The following is a 19,926-nucleotide window of genomic DNA, read 5'->3' on the forward strand; positions in this document are numbered from 1 at the left end:
ACAACTGTGTCAACATACGTGTAAAGGGATTGTAGGACAGTCTGTAGGACTGTATAATAAGGTAAATGTTGGCTACCTTTATGACCTGTAGCAATATTGGAACAAATAAAACAAATAAGTGCAAATGTGCAGTGGAAAAGGACAAAGTCAGTCATATGAAATATCAGCCTCTGCACTATTTCTCATGCCATTGTACTTTTTGCTTTTGCAGTCTGGTCTCTTTCAAATCATGCCATGCTGTATAACCTCAAATTACTACATTCGCTCTGTTGCCTCAGCAAGAATGAATATTGGCTGTTGAAATTCCAATCCCTTATAAATACCATCTACACAGATAACCTCTGTGATTCATGTAAAGTGAGTGTAGACAGAGTGTATATACTGCAATACGTCCCGATCATTATTGGGTAGAAGAGTTAATGCTGAATGGATGAATGACTAAAACACAAAAAGCACTTAGAGAGCAAAACCCTCTTCTTAGGCTGGAAAGTGTTGCACAAGATTCATAGTTTACCAAACAAACACATTAGAGATTTGTTGATACTTTTGGGGGGGAAACAACTGATGACAAAAATTGACCAACAAAAAGACAAAAATGTGCAACCCGAGCTTAAAAGCAGTTTGGGAAAGATGGAAGAGGCTGGTGTAGTAAACTGATGGCGCAATCACAATAGAGCAATGAATCCTTGTCCTTGTTTATTGTCCTGTGATTGAATTTGATCCATTTAGCTTTTCAACCTGACATTCAAGGGCTAAACTTTATATTGCAAGGGCAGACACCTTCTTAAAAAAATTCTTTTATCATTTATTTATGAATTATTTTTTTTTATATTAAGCATTGGTTTCTATGCCGACTGTATTGACTTTTGGCTGCTGATAAAACAAATGAAAGTCACGACAAGTTGACAGTTGTTATACTCATAATTAGCATTATGGCAGTCACTATTTAGGTAGGCAAATCATATCCTGCTATATCATCTTTTTGACCATAATTAAAAAAAGTTAAACACCACATCAAATTAAATTAAGATATGCAATTAAGATCAAACTGTTTACTGACAACATACAAGGTGAAGTATTATAATTTTCTTATAGACATCTATACGGACTTCTTTTCGCTTTTATCCATTCGAAAGAATTAAGGTTGATGCATTGCCTCCAGTTTTTGGACTAGGCGGCTGCATCTGTCGCACTTCTTGTGTTCTCATTTGTCTTTTCTCACTCTTTGTTTCTTTAGCATTGGGCAGTTCATCTTCATGCTAAATGCAGACAGCCATCTTTGTTACATACTATCTCTCTCAATCTCCGTTTATCTACATTTGCATGTTTGTACCACGTACAAACAAACACACATACACCAATCACATACACATTCGTCCTTCCAGTGAACAGTTGGCTTAGCCTCATTGGTCTAGAAGAGACAGAGCCCTCCAGTTCTTTCCTGTGGCTGTCACCGTGGCGACAGTGATATTGATGGCCATTATGATAATAGTGATAACAACAAGCATACTAAAAATAATTATAATTAGCTTGTCTCTCTGTTTGTCTCTCTCTCTTTCCCTGTGCTAGCTTCCTGCTGTAATTATCCACAGCTGAGCGCATTGTCTCCCTGATCCCTCTTTTCATCTTTTTCTGCCCTTCCCTTGCTCCCCTTGCTTTTAACTCTCTTCCTCTCTTCTTCCTCTGCCCATCACCCGCGTGTCCTCCTCCCTATAGCCCGAGTTCATCATTGTTATTTTCCCCAAATTAATGCAGTCATTTATGTAAGGTTTATTTTGTTCATTTGTTTTGTTTTTTTATTTTAAAATATCTGTATAAGCAAGCCCTATTAGAGACACCCATTTGAACCCACTAACCTTCTTGATCACATTTTTAGTCTTATTTTGCTTCTGGTAAAGGTGGGAATGGGGTTGTGTTTGGTTGCATTCTCATTATTTGGATATGGAAGCTAAAGTTTTTATTCATGCAAAACCATGTTTTAGTTTTCTGATCCTCCTTTCTCCTTTCCCTCCAGTCCTCCATCCTCCTCCCTCCTCCTTTCTCTTCACCAGCTGCAGAGAAATTCCCTGGTGGACTTGGCCCAATCCTTCTCTTTCATTACACTGTCTTTCAGTCAGCACTCTTCCTCTCTTCCTGCGCTTCCTTCTCTCACAAGTTGACTTCTGTTCATCTTCAACAGTGGTCTTTATTCAAAGCCTGAATGACTCGTGGTCAGTGGTAGCCAATAGAAAGGACACCTGGACTGGCAGAGACAGAGGGAGGCTTGTACAGAGAAAGAGAAATGGTCCTATACATCAGGCTTGACACATGGCATGGCCTTTCATCTATCACCTGTTTACTCACTTTAAGTTTGATATGGAAATGTATTTTAGAGTTTCAGGAAGGTCTGTTAATAGATTTATTAATAAACTAACTACCAAAGTCATATCTTTATTTAAAAATAATCTGCACAATGTTTAACTTCAGGCTGCAGATACCCCTGAAAACTCAATATCCATATAACCTCAATGAACTTTAGAAATCTAATGGCGACACTGGTTTTTCAAAATAGTTGAACTGAAAAATATATGAAATATATTTTTCAAAACATAAAAAAAAATTCCCCGCTCGCCCCTGCGGGCAGTCAATCCTTCATCTTGGGTCCTCTACCAGAGGCCTGGGAGCTTGAGGGTCCTGTGCAGTATCTTAGCTGTTCCTAGGACTGCGCTCTTCTGGACAGAGAGCTCCGATGTTGTTCCTGGGATCTGCTGGAGCCACTCGCCTAGCTTGGGAGTCACCGCACCTAGTGCTCCGATTACCACTGGGACCACTGTTACCTTCAGCCTCCACAACTTCTCGAGCTCTTCTCTGAGCCCTTGATATTTCTTGAGCTTCTTGTGTTCCTTCTTTCTGGTGTTTCTGTCATTCTTGACCGCTACATCAATTACTATGGCCGTCTTCTTCTGTTTCTCTACCAACACTATGTCCGGTTGGTTAGCCACCACCATTTTGTCCATCTGTATCTGGAAGTCCCACAGGATCTTAGCTCGGTCATTCTCCACCACCCTTGGGGGCATCTCCCATTTTGACCTCGGGACTTCCAGGTTATACTTGGCACAGATGTTCCTGTACACTATGCCGGCCACTTGGTTATGGCGCTCCATGTATGCCCTGCCTGCTAGCATCTTGCACCCTGCTGTTATGAAACATATATATGTATGTATGTATGTATATATATATATATATATATATATATATATATATATATATATATATATATATATATATATATATATATATATATACATACACACACAAGTTCAAAAATCTACATCTCCATTAGCTTTCTTAAGTTCATTGAGCACTGTGGCATTTGGACAGAAAGCATGGAATGAAAATAAGTTAAGCAATATGATTTTTTCAGGGAAAAAAGTGTTTATTCATGCTGTTACAGTGGCCTTTATTTAAGTCAAACTCAACTTGGTTTATGGTTACTCCATAAAATAAAATGTGAAATTTGTGTTGTGAAGGACATGAATTATTTTTCAGTTTCTGAACTGGGACATGACAACAAAAGTTTTAGAACCGCTCCCCTAATGTAATCCAGTTCCACAGCATGGAAAGAAATCTATCTTCTAATGATAAACCACATATTTAAGAGTAAATAATTCCTGGATTTTCCGCATTTTATCTTTGTAGTGCAATCAGTCAAATTAGTTGTTTTTCCAACATTCAATGATCAGACCTTCATTACTGAAAAGGTGCACTACATATTTAAATACCTGACGATTCACAGCTTGGATAACTCATCTGACCTTTTGTCCTCTGTCTTTGTCTTTAGTACCCAGTCAGCCTCCTCAGAATGTGCGAGCCATTTCTGTAACATCTGACGAAGCAGTTATCACATGGGCTGAGCCTCCAAGACTGACACTTCACGGTGTATTGAAGGGATATCGTGTTGTTTTTTGGGCTGTTTTCCCAGACGGAGGTGTGTTGAGTTTGTCTTGTTATATCCAGGTTAAATTGCGATCACTAAATGTCTCAGGTTTGCATTCTAATCTTCTCTCTGTCCTATTGTCTAACAGAGTGGGGTGAAATGCAGAACATCACAACCACCAAAGAGCAAGTGGAGCTGAGAGGCCTTGAAAAGTTTACTAACTACAGCATCCAAGTGCTGGCCTACACCCAGGCTGGGGATGGCGTCCGGAGCAACGTCCTTTATATCCAAACCCGTGAGGACTGTGAGTCTGTATTTTACTAGCTCTGACCAAACAGATAAACTAAGTGAAGAACTGACCTCCAGTCAGGAGGAGTCATTTACTTTCCTCACATCTTTGGGGCAGGTTTAAGGTTTTTTGTTTCTTTTTCTTGGTTTAGGCAGCAATGTGGGAGGCAGAGAGCCAGCGGGGGTAGAGGGGGTCTTTGTAAGGCTGAGGTTGCTGATTAAACCTCTTTGTGCTCTGATGTGCCATTACCAGTGCTAATGAGAATTAAGAAGCCAAAAAGTGTGTGTGTGGTTAAGGACCCTAAGGGTGTCAGTCTGTGCATGCGGGTATCTGGAGGTGTGTGTGTGTGGAGATGGGTTGGGGGTTAAGTCTGTCTGTTTGCAGGTGTATATGGCTTTGTGTTGGCGTGCATGCACGAGTGCATGTGTGTGTACATGCGCTATTGTTTGTGTGCAAGTCTACCCTGGCACCCAGCACAAGGAGAGGGATTAATTCTTTGTGGCTTAGAGAGAATTAATTTTGTGCTTACACTGGCGGTGCTGTGGATTACATCCGTATCCGCCTCTCCTCCACCTCCCTGGGGCCAGGCAGAGGAGAAGGCAGGCGTCTGGAGATGAAGAAAATGAGGGAGAGAGGGAGTGCAGGAAAGAGAGGGGAGCAGATGATTCTAAGATGTGTCGTTTCAGAAAAGGCCTTTATTCTCTTTTCACCACCATATCTCCATTTTATGAGCTGGCCCCACTGCAATTGCTATTCAAATATGTCTATTGTGTTAGTCTTTGTGTGTGCGTGTGTGAGAGTGTGCGTGTTTATCAGGGGCAAACTGAGTGTGTCTTTTTTCCCTGATGCGGGTTGACACTGTGTCCAGGGGCAACCTCTTCACAAACGCTCAGCGTTTTCTGTATTTTCCCTTTGCCCTCGGTTCTGGCCGCAGCACATGGAAAAGTGTTTGCTGTGCAATTGTGCAAACAGCCAGTTCTCAGTCTGTCGTTCTCTGCCTCTGTCTCTTACATGAATAAACATAGAAGACAGCAAGCATAAGAATATTGAAGACCGGGATTAATTTTTCAGCCTTATATCTAGGGGACCACAGTATTTGGCTCTTTGAATGTGTGGTTACATGTCTTCATTTGTGGGTTTTATGTTAAAAATACTATTTTGGTATAAATTCCAATGTTGTCAAGTTCTCTCAGGATTTTCTGACCTTTGACTCTAAATGAACTCATATCTCTTAATAATATTTAAGTATTGCACAAATACCTCTCATATTAATAAATCCTAATGTCATATTCTGCTGGTGCTCGGCCAAATACAAATTTCCATCAAAAACAGCCTAATTTCTGGACATCACTGAGTAAGGGAGTTGTTGGTCATATCATACATTGTTGTTATAGATCATGCATTTTTAAATTTTTTGCTCAGTATGAGCCTTAAATGGTGATAGTAAAGAGAGAATAATCATTTTCTCTTTATGGAACTTAAGGCATATTGTCTGTTCTAAATGTATGTAAAGCTACAGGTGTCACTAGTGTCCAAATGAAGACTTTCTCATAAGATGTTGTTTATAATGAAGTGAGGTCTTAAATTAATTAATTCACCAGTAGTTTCATACTTAGTGGGGCTGATGAGGAGAAATCTTTATTTGGGAAGAGGTTGAGGACTACAGTCATGCAGCATAAGGCCTTTTTTAGGGCTTTATAAATGATAATAAAGAACCAATAGATTTTTAGAATGTATAATAATACACTACTATATGCAGGCCAGTATGCATATAGAGCAGCTGGTATACCGCTAGTCATGTTCTTAACATCATTATCTGTGCTCTATTAAATGGCAGAAAATACTGAAATATTCCTTTTGTATTTTCCCATAAGCCAGGCTATTGATCACTGGAGTTCTCTCTCTAATATTGTAGGGTTTTACCTAATAATATTAACAAGCGCTTCGAGATAGCTGTTATTATGATGTGTAAAAGAAAGTTGAATTGAATTTCTGACTGCTTGTTTTGTCAAACTAATAGTCTAAAACCCAAAGATGTTCAATTTACTGCAAATAATAAAGATGAAAGGGAAAACTACTTCCCGTTTACTGTAACCACATTGAAATATAAGTGGTTCACATTTTACTCAGCCCTCCATTTCTTTCTTTTTAGACCCTGGACCCCCAGCTGGCATCAAAGCTGTGCCCTCCTCTGCCAGCAGTGTCGTAGTGTCGTGGTTGCCCCCTCACAAGCCAAATGGAATCATCCGCAAGTACACCATTTACTGCTCCAGCCCCGGGTCAGGCCAACCGGTAAGTTATAAGAGGGGCGCAGAGAGTTTCACGATAAACAAATGAATTAAAGTGGAAAAGTGAAGGGGACAAGACCCTATTTTCTATGCAGAAAATAGCTTCTGTTAAACATTTTATATGTTGCTGAGATAAAACTCATTTGACTTAATTACAGCATTTGCGTGTGTGTGTGTGTGTGTGTGTGTGTGTGTGTGTGTGTGTGTGTGTGTGTGTGTGTAGGTGTGTGTGTTGGGGTGTGTTTTTGTGTGTGGTCTAGTGCTGCAGTCTCAGCGAGATACGTGTGTGAAATGAGCTCTCCTCATTCTGCAGTGTGTGTGCGTGCAAACTCACCCTCCAGCCTCATTTACATATCTGCGTCTCATCACGTTGCCAGGACAACCTCATCTGTTCATCAACGAGGGCAGAAAACAAGCCAAGAGCAAATACACACTCTAGCTTAGACGCACACACACACACACACACACACACACACATACGCACACAGAAACGCACTCATAAATGTATTACATGAGCGATATAGAGGTACATACATATATGCAACTCATGTTTCTATAACAGTGTGAATTTAAAGCAAGAAATATAACCTGCTTGCAATCTTGAACACACACACGCATGCATACACATGTACTATATAAATGTTCCCTTTGAGAAATTTACATCTTTTCCTTAATGTCCTTCATTCATAAATCACTCACACGTTATCTCTATCTATCTATCTATCTATCTATCTATCTATCTATCTATCTATCTATCTATCTATCTATCTATCTATCTATCTATCTATCTCTTTCTGAAGCCCCCATGCAGAGTTCGGCATGATTACTATGTAAATGAGTGCGACTGGAGAGAAGGAAGGAGGGATGGGGGGGTCAGACACACCGCGCGGGGAGTACTTTTGTTCCTCTTTTCATTATCTCGCTCTATCGTTCCCCGGATCACCGCTATTTCCATGCCGGAGGAATATTTTAATATCCGTTACAGCAACACACACTCTGTCACTCTTCCCTCCCTCCCTTCCTCCTAGCATCTACCCACCCACCCATACATCCATCCCACCCTCTATCTATCCATCTCTCCATCCATGCTTCAGCTTGCAGTGGAGAGTATAGAGACAAATGTGCAGAAGAAGATATTGATGCGTATGTGAGAGTAGGGCGGGGGGCTAAAACAATGTAAAATAGAAGGGGGGGGGGGGGGGGGGGGTATATTGGTGGATAGATGCAGGAAAAAGCAAGGAGTGGGCCCACAGATGACAGACAAATGTAAAGATAAAGAAATGATGAACAGTGATGGCATCGGGGGTGCACAGAAGGATGGTGCAGTGGGGTGAAGAATAGTCGGAGAGAAAAATAGAGAGAGCGTCACAGGCAAGAGGAATGGATGATGAACAGGGAACATAGTGAAGTAATAAAAAGCTCAGTGGATTCCTTCATGGCAACCTGCTCATAAATGTGAAAAACAACATGAATACTGGAATCTGTTTGCACAGAATAAACCGTTCTGCAGACAACAACCCAGCAGGCTAGGACAGAGCTCAGTAACGCTGCAGTGTCTTCGCAGGTTTTACTGGTCTGGCACATTCGCTGACTGTTCATGCTATCTGACACTTGTATCGCAGTCTTCATTTCATCCGTGTATGTGTGCCTGTCAGTCACAAATGTAAGACGGTGTCAAGCTTGGGTGTAGTAAAATATGATTTAGAGGGTGCCGAGTGAATGTTAGGTGCTGCCTTACAGTGCAGTGTATGTGTGTGTGTTGAATTTTTGATTTTTGATTGTTTCTTTCTTTCTTTTTTTTTTCCATACTATTTATTACTTGAGGCCAGCAGCACAGCAACAGCCAGAGTTGCAGGTGTGTGTATATATAGCTGACTGCTGGGATACCTGAGGAGTAGGTGAAGAGTAGGAGTTGAGGAAATACAGGTATAATTGGTGGGTAGGTGAATAGTGATTGGCAGGCAGTAAAAATGAAAGATTCTGTGTGTGTGTGTGTGTGTGTGTGTGTGTGTGTGTGTGTGTGTGTGTGTGTGTGTGTGTGTGTGTGTGTGTGTGTGTGTTAAGGGGACAGTGATGCGTATATGTCTAGACAGGAGACACATGGCTGGGTTAAACACACTGCAATTACACATCCACCTCCAGGTCATGTATGCGGCTCTATGTGTGTGTGTGTGTGTGTGCCTGTGTTTCAGTACATTCATGCATATGTATTGGTGTGTATTCATACTGCTTGTGGGTAACCATTCCTCTTCCTCTGTCTGTTTGTGTTACTTTCCTCTCCTCTCCTCTCCTCTCCATCACTGCTGATGCCTGCAGTAGATAGGCCTCATTAGTGTATGACTGTTCATGATATCTCTGACTGACTCATTTGTCTGTCCCCTATTGTCTTCCTCTCTCATATCTCTGTTTGCCCTCCCCGAGGAGAACGGAGAAGGCGAGGGAGTGGGATTCACTCCCCCAATCCAACCCTCTCGCCTCTCTCTCCTCAAGCATCGCTTGCCTTCCTTCCCTCCCTCCCTCCAGCGTCATCCTTTCATACCGTTTTGCCTTACCACATTATGATAAGCCTCAGAACCTCTCTAACTTTTAGCCCATCTTAGTCTCTGTTTTACTGATACAAAATGAGGAAGAAAATAATTGGTTCACGTTAAAATGATGTTCACTCAGTTCATCACATCACTCCAGCCTCTCCAAACAATCTTGTATTTGGAATCCCCAAAATTTTATCTTATGCTACCTTGAATATACTTAAAATTTTCGGAGAAATGCTATAAAACATTTTCTTTTTAATTTTGAAAAGGTACCGTTAAAGTGCTACATGTTTCCAAACCAATCCAGACTCTTTTTATTGTAATTGCCCATTTTGTCTCATTGTGCACTTTTTTGGACTTCAAACGACTTTAATTCTTCATAGAGTCAAAAAGGTGCTGGAAACATTCCTCAGAGATTTTGGTGCGTATTGACATAATCACACAGTTGCTGCAGATTTGTCAGCTGCACATCTATGATGTGAATCTCCTGTTCTATCGCTTCCCATAAGTGCTCTATTGGATTGAGATCTGGTGACTGTGGAGGCCAGTCGAGTACAGTGAAACCAGTTTGAGATTATCTGAGCTTTGTGACATGGCACTCTATCCTGCTGGAAGCAGCCATCAGATGATGGGTACACGATGGTCATAAAGGGATGGACACGGTCAACCACAACACTCAGCTAGACTGTGTTGTTAAACGGTACTCAGTTGGTACAAAAGGATAAAAAGTGTGCAAAGAAAATAGCCCGCACCATTACACCATCGCCTTTCCAGTAGATCAGCAGTTTCTGAAATCATCAGACCAGCTTGTCTGGCACCAACAACCATATAACTTTCAGAGTCCCCATTCTGATGCTCACTTTTGAATTTCAGGAGGTCTTCTTGACCATGTCTACATATCTAAATGCATTAAGTTGTGCCATTGGCTGATTAGATAATTGCAGTAAGAGGTAGTCGAACAGTTTTAATCAAGTGAAATGATTTTTCGGACATTATCAAGTTTGTTCTTCCAAATCAACAATGTCTCTTCTCATTTCATTTTTCTCTAGCTCCCAAGTGAGTATGAAGCTAATCCAGAGCTGCTGTTTTATCGAATCACACACCTCAACCACCGCCAGCAGTACCTGATCTGGGCTGCAGCCGTCACCACTGCAGGCCGAGGTAACTTCAGCGAAAAGGTCACTGTGGAGCCAGCTGCCAAAGGTGAGTCCCTCGATATGAAAGGGAGACCCATGATTAGTGGAAGTGCCCACTGTTGATAAAAGACCCTCAAAATTTAAGTTTGATAATTTTATCGAGGTTCAATGCTAAATTTGTGAAGTAATCTTTTGACCGACTTTTGTTTGGTGGAAGAAACAAACAGTGCCCTCTTTTTCCTGTTTATTTTCCCCTGCTTCTGTCCTCTCTCTCAGGAACTATTAGGATACATCCGCTGTTAGAGTGGTGCTGCTCTACAAACCACTCGTTTTCTCTCCGACTATTCTTCACCCCACTGCACCACTCATGAACTAAAAATAAGCATTTTTAAAGGATGTTTTGCTTTACATGCCCCATCATCTTCTTACTGCATTACGTTTGCTATACAATGGAGGAAATAATTATTTGCTCCCCTGCTGAATTTATAAGTTTGCTCACTTACAAAGAAATGAACAGTCTCTAATTTTTATGCAAGTTTTGTTTTAATGAAGAGAGACAAAAAAATCCAGGACAAATGCACATTACATGAAAGTTATACACTGATTTGTCTATAAATTTGTATATATATAAATAAGTAATTGATCCCAGACCCAGCCACACAGACTGGCAAGCCAATCTGTGTGAGCCCGATCTTGCCTCATGGGGTGAGAATAATCATGAGAAAACTACACAGCAGAAGCTTGTTAGTGATCTAAAGGCATTTTGGGACTGCAGTCACCAAGAATACCATTGGTAACACACTACGCCATAAAGGACTGTAATCTTGCTGCACATGTCATGTGTTTTTATTTGATAGTAGATGTGATGTAATTATTCCCAATATTATATTTTCTACTCCACAGCCCCTACTTTCGTTCTTTATTTCTGTGTTACTGCTCGCTTTGACGTTACAGAGGTGCACGATTAATTTTAGAGTTCAGAGGGCACCAGATAAACTGCTCTCATCCAGGGAAATGATAAGAGGGGAGCAACAGAGGTGGGCAGCAGGTGGAGGAAAAAAGAGCTGAGCTAACTAATATAGAAGACAATAGAGAGGCAAAGTGTTTAAGAAAATGAAAATGGCAGTTAAATCAATAGGCTTTCTTGAATAAAGGCGTAAGAATGAATAGAGTGCCTTTTCTTTATCTGTTCATTCCTTTGACTTGGATGCAAAGGTTTGTTAATGTGTGCTCATATTGGAGTGTGCTGCTGATCGGCAGCTGTAATAGACAGTGTCCTCCAGGCTTGCTCACTCAATACTTCATTCAACCTTAACATAAGTGCACCAGAGCACTAGCATTAAGACGCCAAGCTTGGGAAAGAAAGCGAGACAGAGAGGGTAGGGGAGTGACAGAGAATAAGAGGGTTATGTGCCTGAATGGAAAGACTTTTTTTTTCATATCCCCTCTTCTCATTCTTTGTATTCTTTATATATATATATATATATATATATATATATATATATATATATATATATATATATATATATATATATATATATATATATATATATATACATATATATATATATATATATATATATATATATATATATATATATATATATATGTTCTATTTTTTTCCAGCCAGTGTAACAAATTCTAATGTGAATTATAGGGAGTACACATTTCCTCTCAGTTAATTGTGCTTATTAAAAGAATTCTAGCAAGAAGATAAATCAATGTATGCACATGCATTAACACTGGGATGTATTGGTTCAAAACCAAGTGATTGTTAATTGGATTTGAAAATTATTTGACAACAGCAAATCATCCGATTGGTGCATATTAATTAGTCTATTGCTCAGCTGGTCTTATGGGCTGCTTGAGTGTTAATGCAATTAGCTCTAAAGGTCTTTTTATTAAATTTCTCTGCCTCTATACACCTTTCACTTTTTTCCTCTCCTGCACCAGCCCCAGCTAAAATCCTCTCATTTGGCGGTACCGTGACCACTCCCTGGATGAAAGAGGTGCGACTGCCCTGTAGCTCAGTAGGAGAACCTACACCTACCATAAAATGGACCAAAGACAGGTGAGAATCCACACTAGAAATACTGAAGCAGAGTGTTCTTGCTGCTGTAATTCCTCTGAGAATTGATTACAGACAATTAAGTGCACATGCTAAGGTAATGTGCAGACAGTGTACCTCACTTCTTGCCAATTTCATTTGGGATAGCCTCCAGCTTCATTGCAGTCCTGGTTGGATGAGCCATTAAAAATTATTATGAAAACCTTCAGACTAGAAACTATGCAAAACACCAAGTCAGATCCTAACTTACATCTTAACACAAGTGATCCACCTTAACCAGGAGTGGGCAATTAATTTTCTCCAGGGGCCACGAGAGAAGCTGGGACTGTTGTGGAGGGCCCACCAGTATGGTTATAATGAGATAAAGTTAATATTGAACAGAACTAAGTTTGTCTTATTGCTGCAGCTTTCTACAAAAGTCCCAGTTTCTCTTGTATCCCCTTGGAGTCCATCCTCATGAGTAAAACTAAGACAAAAGAACATATAACGATATAGCAAAAATTAATAAATCATTAACATTGTTAATCAGAGAAATAGATTAGAATTAATTCAATTTTATTAATCTTTTATTATATTAAATAATTTTTATGACCATAGGTGTTTCAAAGTGGCTGCTGATACTTAATTAACCCTAATAATAGACTGAAGGTCCTCTTATCAGTGTCTCTTTCTCTTCAATAGTGAGGACACAGCCATACCAGTTTCTCTAGATGGGCAGCGTCTCATTTTGGCTAATGGGACTCTGGTGCTGCGCTCTGTCAAAGCTGAGGATTCTGGTTACTACACCTGCACAGCCACAAACACACTTGGCTTTGACACTATTATAGTCAACCTTTTGGTGCAAGGTAAGCGAATGGCTATAATGACACACTAGCAAACTTTTTTTACGTAATAAACATTAAGATTTGCCAAAATGAATACATAACTCATCAAAAGTATGTCTTTGATAATATAAGTCATGGTATTATAAGATTCTGTGCCTCGTCCTCAGTACCTCCAGACCAGCCACGTCTAACCGTCTCTACCACCTCCACCTCCTCCATCACTCTGGCTTGGATACCAGGAGACAATGGCGGCAGCTCTATAAGAGGTGCGTAATTTTTCAGAGGAAAGCCGTATATCTGTCTCTCCTCTTGTGTACTCACATTACTTTCCTCTTGTCTATAGCTGACATGTTTGTCGTGCCTCAGCTTGTCTCCTGCCTGGCATTATTGGTAGTGTCTCTATTGACCTATTAGTTTATTGAATGGTGTCTTGGTTTTATGTTTCCCTGTTAATTGTGTGTCTGTTTGATTAGCTGATTATTGATGAGCTGTATGTGAAGATGGCCACAGTGTGCGTGACTGGGTCTCTCCCTTTGGTCAGGCTGTGGCAGTTTAACTTATTACTGCTCTATATGACACACTCAAGCACCATATATGGTTTTGGTAAAGCCGCTATTCTACCTTATGTGATTACAGAATAAATGACAATGAAAACAAACAAATAAAACCAGAGAAATTTCAGTAGATGACATTTAGTAATAGCTTCTTGCAATCAGCACATGAAGGCCTCCAAAACTGAATAGAATATACTCCTTTTGGAAACCGTGCTGCCAGGATGACCCAAGAAAGACTTGCGTGCATGCATTATGCAAAACTGAAACAGGATATAATGCATAAACTTAAACAGCCTCTACTGGATGTGCAGCTTAGTATTCAAATAGGGATGTGCCAGTATTTGCATACAGCATCTAGTCTTATGTGTCCATAAATCTTTTCTGTAGAACTTGTGTGATAGCCTGAAGTCCCGTCGCTAAATCCACCGGCTCATTGTCAGCAATAGTTCCTTGTCACGCACCTGTTTTGCAGTATCACTGCCCTGATGTCTGTATATGATTCCCTTTCAGAAAAAACATGCTAGTGTGCACTAATAAAGCCATTTTCAGCTGGTAATGAGGACTTTTTTCCAGTTTGTGTAAAAATAAAATAATTTCTAAATAGACAAATCGCCAAATGTTGCAGACTGGTCCCATACACTGAGAATCTTATATTATGTACAACAGCAGTCAGTCATAGTGTTCTTCCAGCCTGTTGTTGTGCTGTTCTGTACTGTTCACTGTGCTATCTTCTGTTATGTTCTGCTGTGTCCTCTTCTGTTCTGTGACAGACCGAGGGTGACTATAAAACTTACAGACACTGCTCGATCTGCATGTTAACCCTTTTTAACGTTTTGGACTCCATCGCACCATCTGTTAGAAAAAGAGAGAGAGTAAGGAAATGAAGATGGTACAAAGAGTACAAGGAAACACTCAGAGTGAGACAGTCATATATGCGTAATCATATACAGGCAGAAGGAAAGACAGAGGATTAGATGGAAGGTGTCTCAGAGTGGGAGGGAGTTGGCTCTTCAAGGCAGCTGATTATAAAAACAGTCACCATATTGCATGCCCTCATTTGCATAGATGCTCAGTCAGCGCCATCCCAGTCTTGGGGTTTGTAGGTAACTAATGGCGGCATAGACAGAGAGCAGCTACACCATCCTCCAATTGAGGCTTAACTGGACAAGGGAAGTGCAATCATACATTGCCATCTAGTGGCCAGGAGTGGTACCAATGTCTGAAAGTTCAGTAGACTTTATATTAGTGAGGGATTTGCATCAAACTGAGAAAAAACTATTTTGTGCATGTCTCATTTCTTATGCAGGTTTTGTTCTGCAGTACTCTGTAGACAACACAGAGGAATGGAAAGATGTTTTCATCAGTTCTAGCGAGCGCTCTTTCAAATTGGACAACCTGCGCTGTGGGACCTGGTACAAAGTCAAGCTGGCTGCCAAGAACAGCGTTGGTGCTGGACGTATCAGTGAGATCATTGAGGCAAAGACTCACGGGCGAGGTGAGAAGCTGGCAGAAAAGGACTTTAAACAATATATACAGCAGACAAGTAAAAAAAAAATATTTTTACACAATGGAATTATTTTTGAAAAGGGGTTCTAGATAACACTCAGAAAATACAGCAGGTCACATGTGAGGAGGTCAACAAAAAACGTCAACTGAAAGTGTTTAATGCACCTTTAAATGTATCTTTTCCGCAATCTCAAAATTTGAATTGACTTTTGAAAAATGTGAATGAATAGATGATATACGAATAGATCATGTGTTTTATTACAGGAGGGTTATTTTCTTTCATCTATGCTTCAGTCTATTCAAATGATATCAAATTAGTTTCAATATTAAATATCAGAATTAAAACATTTGATACATTTAATGCTTTTTCATTTACAAATGGCTCCAAAGCAAGGTTACGTGTCATTAGTAAGGCTTTAAATTAATGTACACTGCTCTCAAAATGCAGTGGGAAAGGTTTGTTTTATGGACAGTGATATGACTGACCAGCGGGATGTTTATGCTGTCATTAAACTTCTTATAGTGCAGTCCAGTTTCAAATTTGGTAGTCATTACAAAATGCATATTTAACCTCTCAGAGATTATGCAAACATATTACATACAATACTAAACTTTGCTGCTTCAGTTTTTGCTGTAACTGCATCAATATATTATTTAGTTTATTTAACTGAATGTTGTGTGCAGGTCTGCTGCTGATGACCTGTGTTAACCATATTACCTGTGAAATGCCATTCCAAATGTTGTTTTAATATTCTGAGCATATTCTGCATCAAACCGTTGCTGCCTTTACAGAACCCCAGTTCAACAAAGACCAGCCTGTCTTCACCCACATTAACTCCAGCCATGCTCGCCTCAACTTGCAAGGCTGGGCCAGTGGAGGCTGTCCGATCACAGCTGTCACGCTAGAATTTAGACCGAAAGGTGAGTGGTTCCTTTTTCATTTTTCAGTTTTTGGTAATATTGGAGATGTCCTGATATAAATTCAATGGAAAAGTGACCAAACTTAGACACATATATTATTTTTTCTTGAAAAAACGTGATCGTAATTAAGAGTCGTGTGCACTCGTGCAGGCACTTGGACATGGCAGAACGTGCGCACCAACGCCACCACAGATGTGTTCCTGGCAGAGCTGCGTGAGGCCACCTGGTATGAGTTAAAGATGAAAGCTTGTAACAGTGCTGGCTGTGGTAACCAGAGCTCCCAGTTTGCCACTCTAGACTATGATGGCAGTGAGTACAAGATGATCTTCATTTGCCATTTACTTTGGATAAATGGCATTGTTTTAATGAGAAATCCATTAAAATGGGTACCTTATGATATTGTCTTATGAAAGCACATTAAACTGATCTCTACAGGCACAATACCGCCAATTAAATCCCCTCTGGAGAAGAACGACGATGTCAAGAAGCTGTTTTCTATTGGCTGTCCTGTGATCTTGGTCACACTTGGTGTTGCGTTGCTCTTCATCATTCGCAAGAAACGCAAAGAAAAGAGACTAAAGAGACTGAGAGGTGAGAGAAGAAATAAGAAGAGAGGAGATAAGTGGTGAAAATGAGAGAGAATATTACATTCAGCCTGCAGAGCATTTATTCTAAGAATACTTGTTTGTCAAAAAAAAATGAAAAATTAATTATATCCTCTGTTCTCGTTAGATGCCAAAAGCTTAGCAGAGATGCTGATCAGGTAAGACTGGAATGTATTCTCAGCAAATTAAGCTTGAAATATTATTAAGCGTAACCTAAAATCCACTCAAAAATCAACTTTCTTTCCCATTTTCTTCAAACTATGCATGTTTGTGTGTGCTCGTCTTGTATCTATGAATTAGTAAAAACAACCGCAGTTTCGACACCCCGGTTAAAGGGCCTCCTCAGGGCCCACGGCTGCACATCGACATCCCCAGAGTGCAGCTGCTAATTGAGGACAAAGAAGGCATCAAGCAAATCGGTGAGAGGAAGAGAGAGAAAGAGAGACTTGTCGCATATGTTCACACAACTATGCCGAGGACCGAATCGATGACCGTTACATGAAATGCGGTGTTAGGCTAATTGTTATTTTGTTGACACACAATATTTCTGCCTGTCATAGGTGAGGACAAGGCCACTATCCCTGTGACAGACACAGAGTTTAACCAAACTGGGAACCCTCAGAGCTTTTGCACTGGTGTGTCAGTCCATCATCCTGCCCTCATCCAGAACACTGGCCCTTTGATTGACATGTCTGACATCCGGCCAGGAACCAGTATGTGCTTTTACTCCTCACTCTCCATTATATCATTAAATGTTTAACCTTGAATATGTTCATTAAATGCAACATTTCTGCTCAGTTCAATTGAGTTATTAGTATTATTTTTTCATGAATGATTCAAATGTTCTCTGGACCAAAATATGAAGACCAATCTTTCTTATTTTTAAATTCTTGTTGATTTATTCCGGCTGTGAACATCCAACCCTTCTTATTTCTTCATCCATTTACCATCAGATCCAGTGTCAAGGAAGAGTGTTAAGTCAGCCCACAGCATCAGGAACCGCTACTCTAGTCAGTGGACTCTGACCAAGTGCCAGGCCTCTACGCCAGCCCGTACTCTCACCTCAGACTGGCGCACAGTTGGCTCCCAGCATGGCATCACTGTCACAGAGAGTGACAGCTACAGTGCCAGCCTCTCGCAGGACACAGGTTAGTACATGGGTGAAATGACACTTACAGCCATTAGCATGTACATACAATTAAGGCTATTTATCTGCAGGAAGCAAATGTGATTTTGCAGTAGGCTATGAAAGGGGCTTGCCTTCATTTCCTTTCCTTATTTTTTTGAACAGATAAAGGGCGCAACAGCATGGTGTCAACAGAGAGTGCCTCCTCCACCTACGAGGAGCTGGCAAGAGCATATGAGCATGCCAAGCTGGAGGAACACCTGCAACATGCTAAATTTGAGATTACAGAGTGCTTTATTTCTGACAGCTCATCTGATCAGATGACTACAGGTACCAACGACAATGCAGACAGCATGACGTCCATGAGCACACCGTCAGAGCCCGGCATCTGCCGTTTTACTGCCTCGCCACCTAAACCCCAAGACTATGACCGTGGCAAGAATGTAGCTGTTCCCATTCCGCATCGCGCCAAGAGTGAGTTGTCACCTCTAAGCATGATTCTTTTTTGTCTGTTAGGATTTTTAATATGAAAACAAATTTAAAAAGTATGGCCAAAGGCTTAAAATTGTATTGTGAAAATCAGACTTCATGTAAGTAAATGTTTTCTGTAAATAACTCAAACAAACTGTAGATAGTATGCATGTATTCTGATTATTAGATGAGTTTATAGCAATTATTGTGGTGCACAGTATACTATCCATTATATCCTATAAGCTTGTGCAGTGATGATAAATTTTACTTTTCCCTTCCAGGTGACTACTGCAACCTACCCCTCTACATGAAGTCAGACCCCTTTTTTCGAAAGCAGGCAGAGCGTCATGACCCGTGTCCAGTGGTCCCACCACGTGAAGCCTCTATTCGTGGCCTGGCCCAACGTGCATACCACACCCAGGGCCGTCATGTGACTATGGACTCTGCAAAACAGCAGGCCCTAACCATGGGCCACTCTGGTCTGTCCAATCTCACATCCTCTGGGGCTTCCTCAGGAGGGGCAACAGGAGGCGGTGGTTGTGGCAGTGGGAGTGGAGGGGCATCTGCTAGCTCTAGCAGCTCCACACTTCCCCAGAGAACTCTCACAATGCCTGGCTCCTCTGCTGCAGGAGCCCAGAGTGCAGCGGCAGCTGCTGCTTCTGCTGCGGCTTCTGGGGCATCATCATCCTCCAGTGGAGGTGGGGCAGTAGGGGCCACAGGAGGGACCCCTGGAGGTGCATCTTCATCTTCCTCCAAGATGGGAGGATCCAGAGACTCTCTCCTGGAGAGCAGCTCCTCGGGCTTAGGCAGACTACAGAAGCAAAGGGATGGAGGGGCGGGGGCCTACTCCAAGTCCTACACACTGGTGTAGCCTGTCATCACTGCGGCCTGTCACTGTAACTCTTCATTGAATGCTGGTCAAGCCATCGCTTGCCTAGAGCCTCTATGAAAAATTGGGGTGAGAAACATACAGATGCACAGCTTACCTGTCAGTGCCTGTGCTGTGCCAGGCTGCAGGGGGCTGGTTGGGTTCCCACTGACAATATTATATGATGGGGTCAGAGTTGGGTCTCCACAGCACAGGGGTTTGCCTTTCTTTCTGCCTGATTGCTTTCTGTTATTATTGTGTCATTTTTATCTCTTACTTCATCACCCTGGGAAACACTTTTGCCAAAACATAGATGATTTATTCACATTTGTTAACTCTATATTTTGATTTTCTGGCAAAGACACAGTACTTATGCACAAAATGCTTTCCACGTGCACTGTCTTGTTTTCTGGATCAAGACAGCTGTAGAATGAACCAGGTTGCTTGAGTTTCAGAGAGATGTGTATTAAGATTTTTAGGTTTTTAAAAATGTTGCTTTTTTGGCCTCTGATGGAAAGGAGCTCATATCACAGCATTGTGCCATGGCAGGATGCTTTATTGTATGCATTAACCACCAACCTTGGTGTTACACTGGCTCTGAAAGATTACTCCATCGTGGATTCGTACATTAGAGGCAATGGATGGACCGTCGTCTCAATATCAGATTTGAGACAAAGGGATTTTCATATACATGCAATGGATGATACAGCATAGTGGTCTTAATTGATGCTTTTCTAAAGCAGACTCAAAGCAGAGAAGATGGGAAAAAAATTCAAGCATCATAAAGTGCAAGATGAATCCAACCTTTTTCTTTTAAATCAGT

The 19,926-nt window shown here is 41.0% G+C and overlaps 1 protein-coding gene across 1 annotated transcript in view; it reads left to right on the top strand.

Annotated features, from left to right (window-relative positions):
• Positions 1–19,106, top strand: part of dscaml1 (Down syndrome cell adhesion molecule like 1) — a 108,076-nt gene extending 88,970 nt beyond the window's left edge. Inside the window, exons 21-37 of the mRNA XM_085370125.1 lie at positions 3,821–3,967; positions 4,065–4,220; positions 6,358–6,497; positions 10,074–10,227; positions 12,114–12,231; positions 12,910–13,073; positions 13,220–13,318; positions 14,913–15,101; positions 15,905–16,033; positions 16,184–16,342; positions 16,469–16,624; positions 16,766–16,796; positions 16,939–17,057; positions 17,199–17,351; positions 17,592–17,786; positions 17,930–18,238; positions 18,517–19,106. Coding sequence (XP_085226251.1) covers positions 3,821–3,967; positions 4,065–4,220; positions 6,358–6,497; positions 10,074–10,227; positions 12,114–12,231; positions 12,910–13,073; positions 13,220–13,318; positions 14,913–15,101; positions 15,905–16,033; positions 16,184–16,342; positions 16,469–16,624; positions 16,766–16,796; positions 16,939–17,057; positions 17,199–17,351; positions 17,592–17,786; positions 17,930–18,238; positions 18,517–19,106 — 3,008 coding nt within the window. The remainder of the gene's footprint in view (positions 1–3,820; positions 3,968–4,064; positions 4,221–6,357; positions 6,498–10,073; positions 10,228–12,113; positions 12,232–12,909; positions 13,074–13,219; positions 13,319–14,912; positions 15,102–15,904; positions 16,034–16,183; positions 16,343–16,468; positions 16,625–16,765; positions 16,797–16,938; positions 17,058–17,198; positions 17,352–17,591; positions 17,787–17,929; positions 18,239–18,516) is intronic.
• The last annotated feature ends 820 nt before the right edge of the window (positions 19,107–19,926 follow it).

Source organism: Diplotaxodon limnothrissa, linkage group LG14 (assembly GCF_057381915.1).
Source record: "Diplotaxodon limnothrissa isolate DT_005_m linkage group LG14, D_limnothrissa_male_GT1.1, whole genome shotgun sequence".
NCBI classification, from domain to species: Eukaryota; Metazoa; Chordata; class Actinopteri; order Cichliformes; family Cichlidae; genus Diplotaxodon; species Diplotaxodon limnothrissa.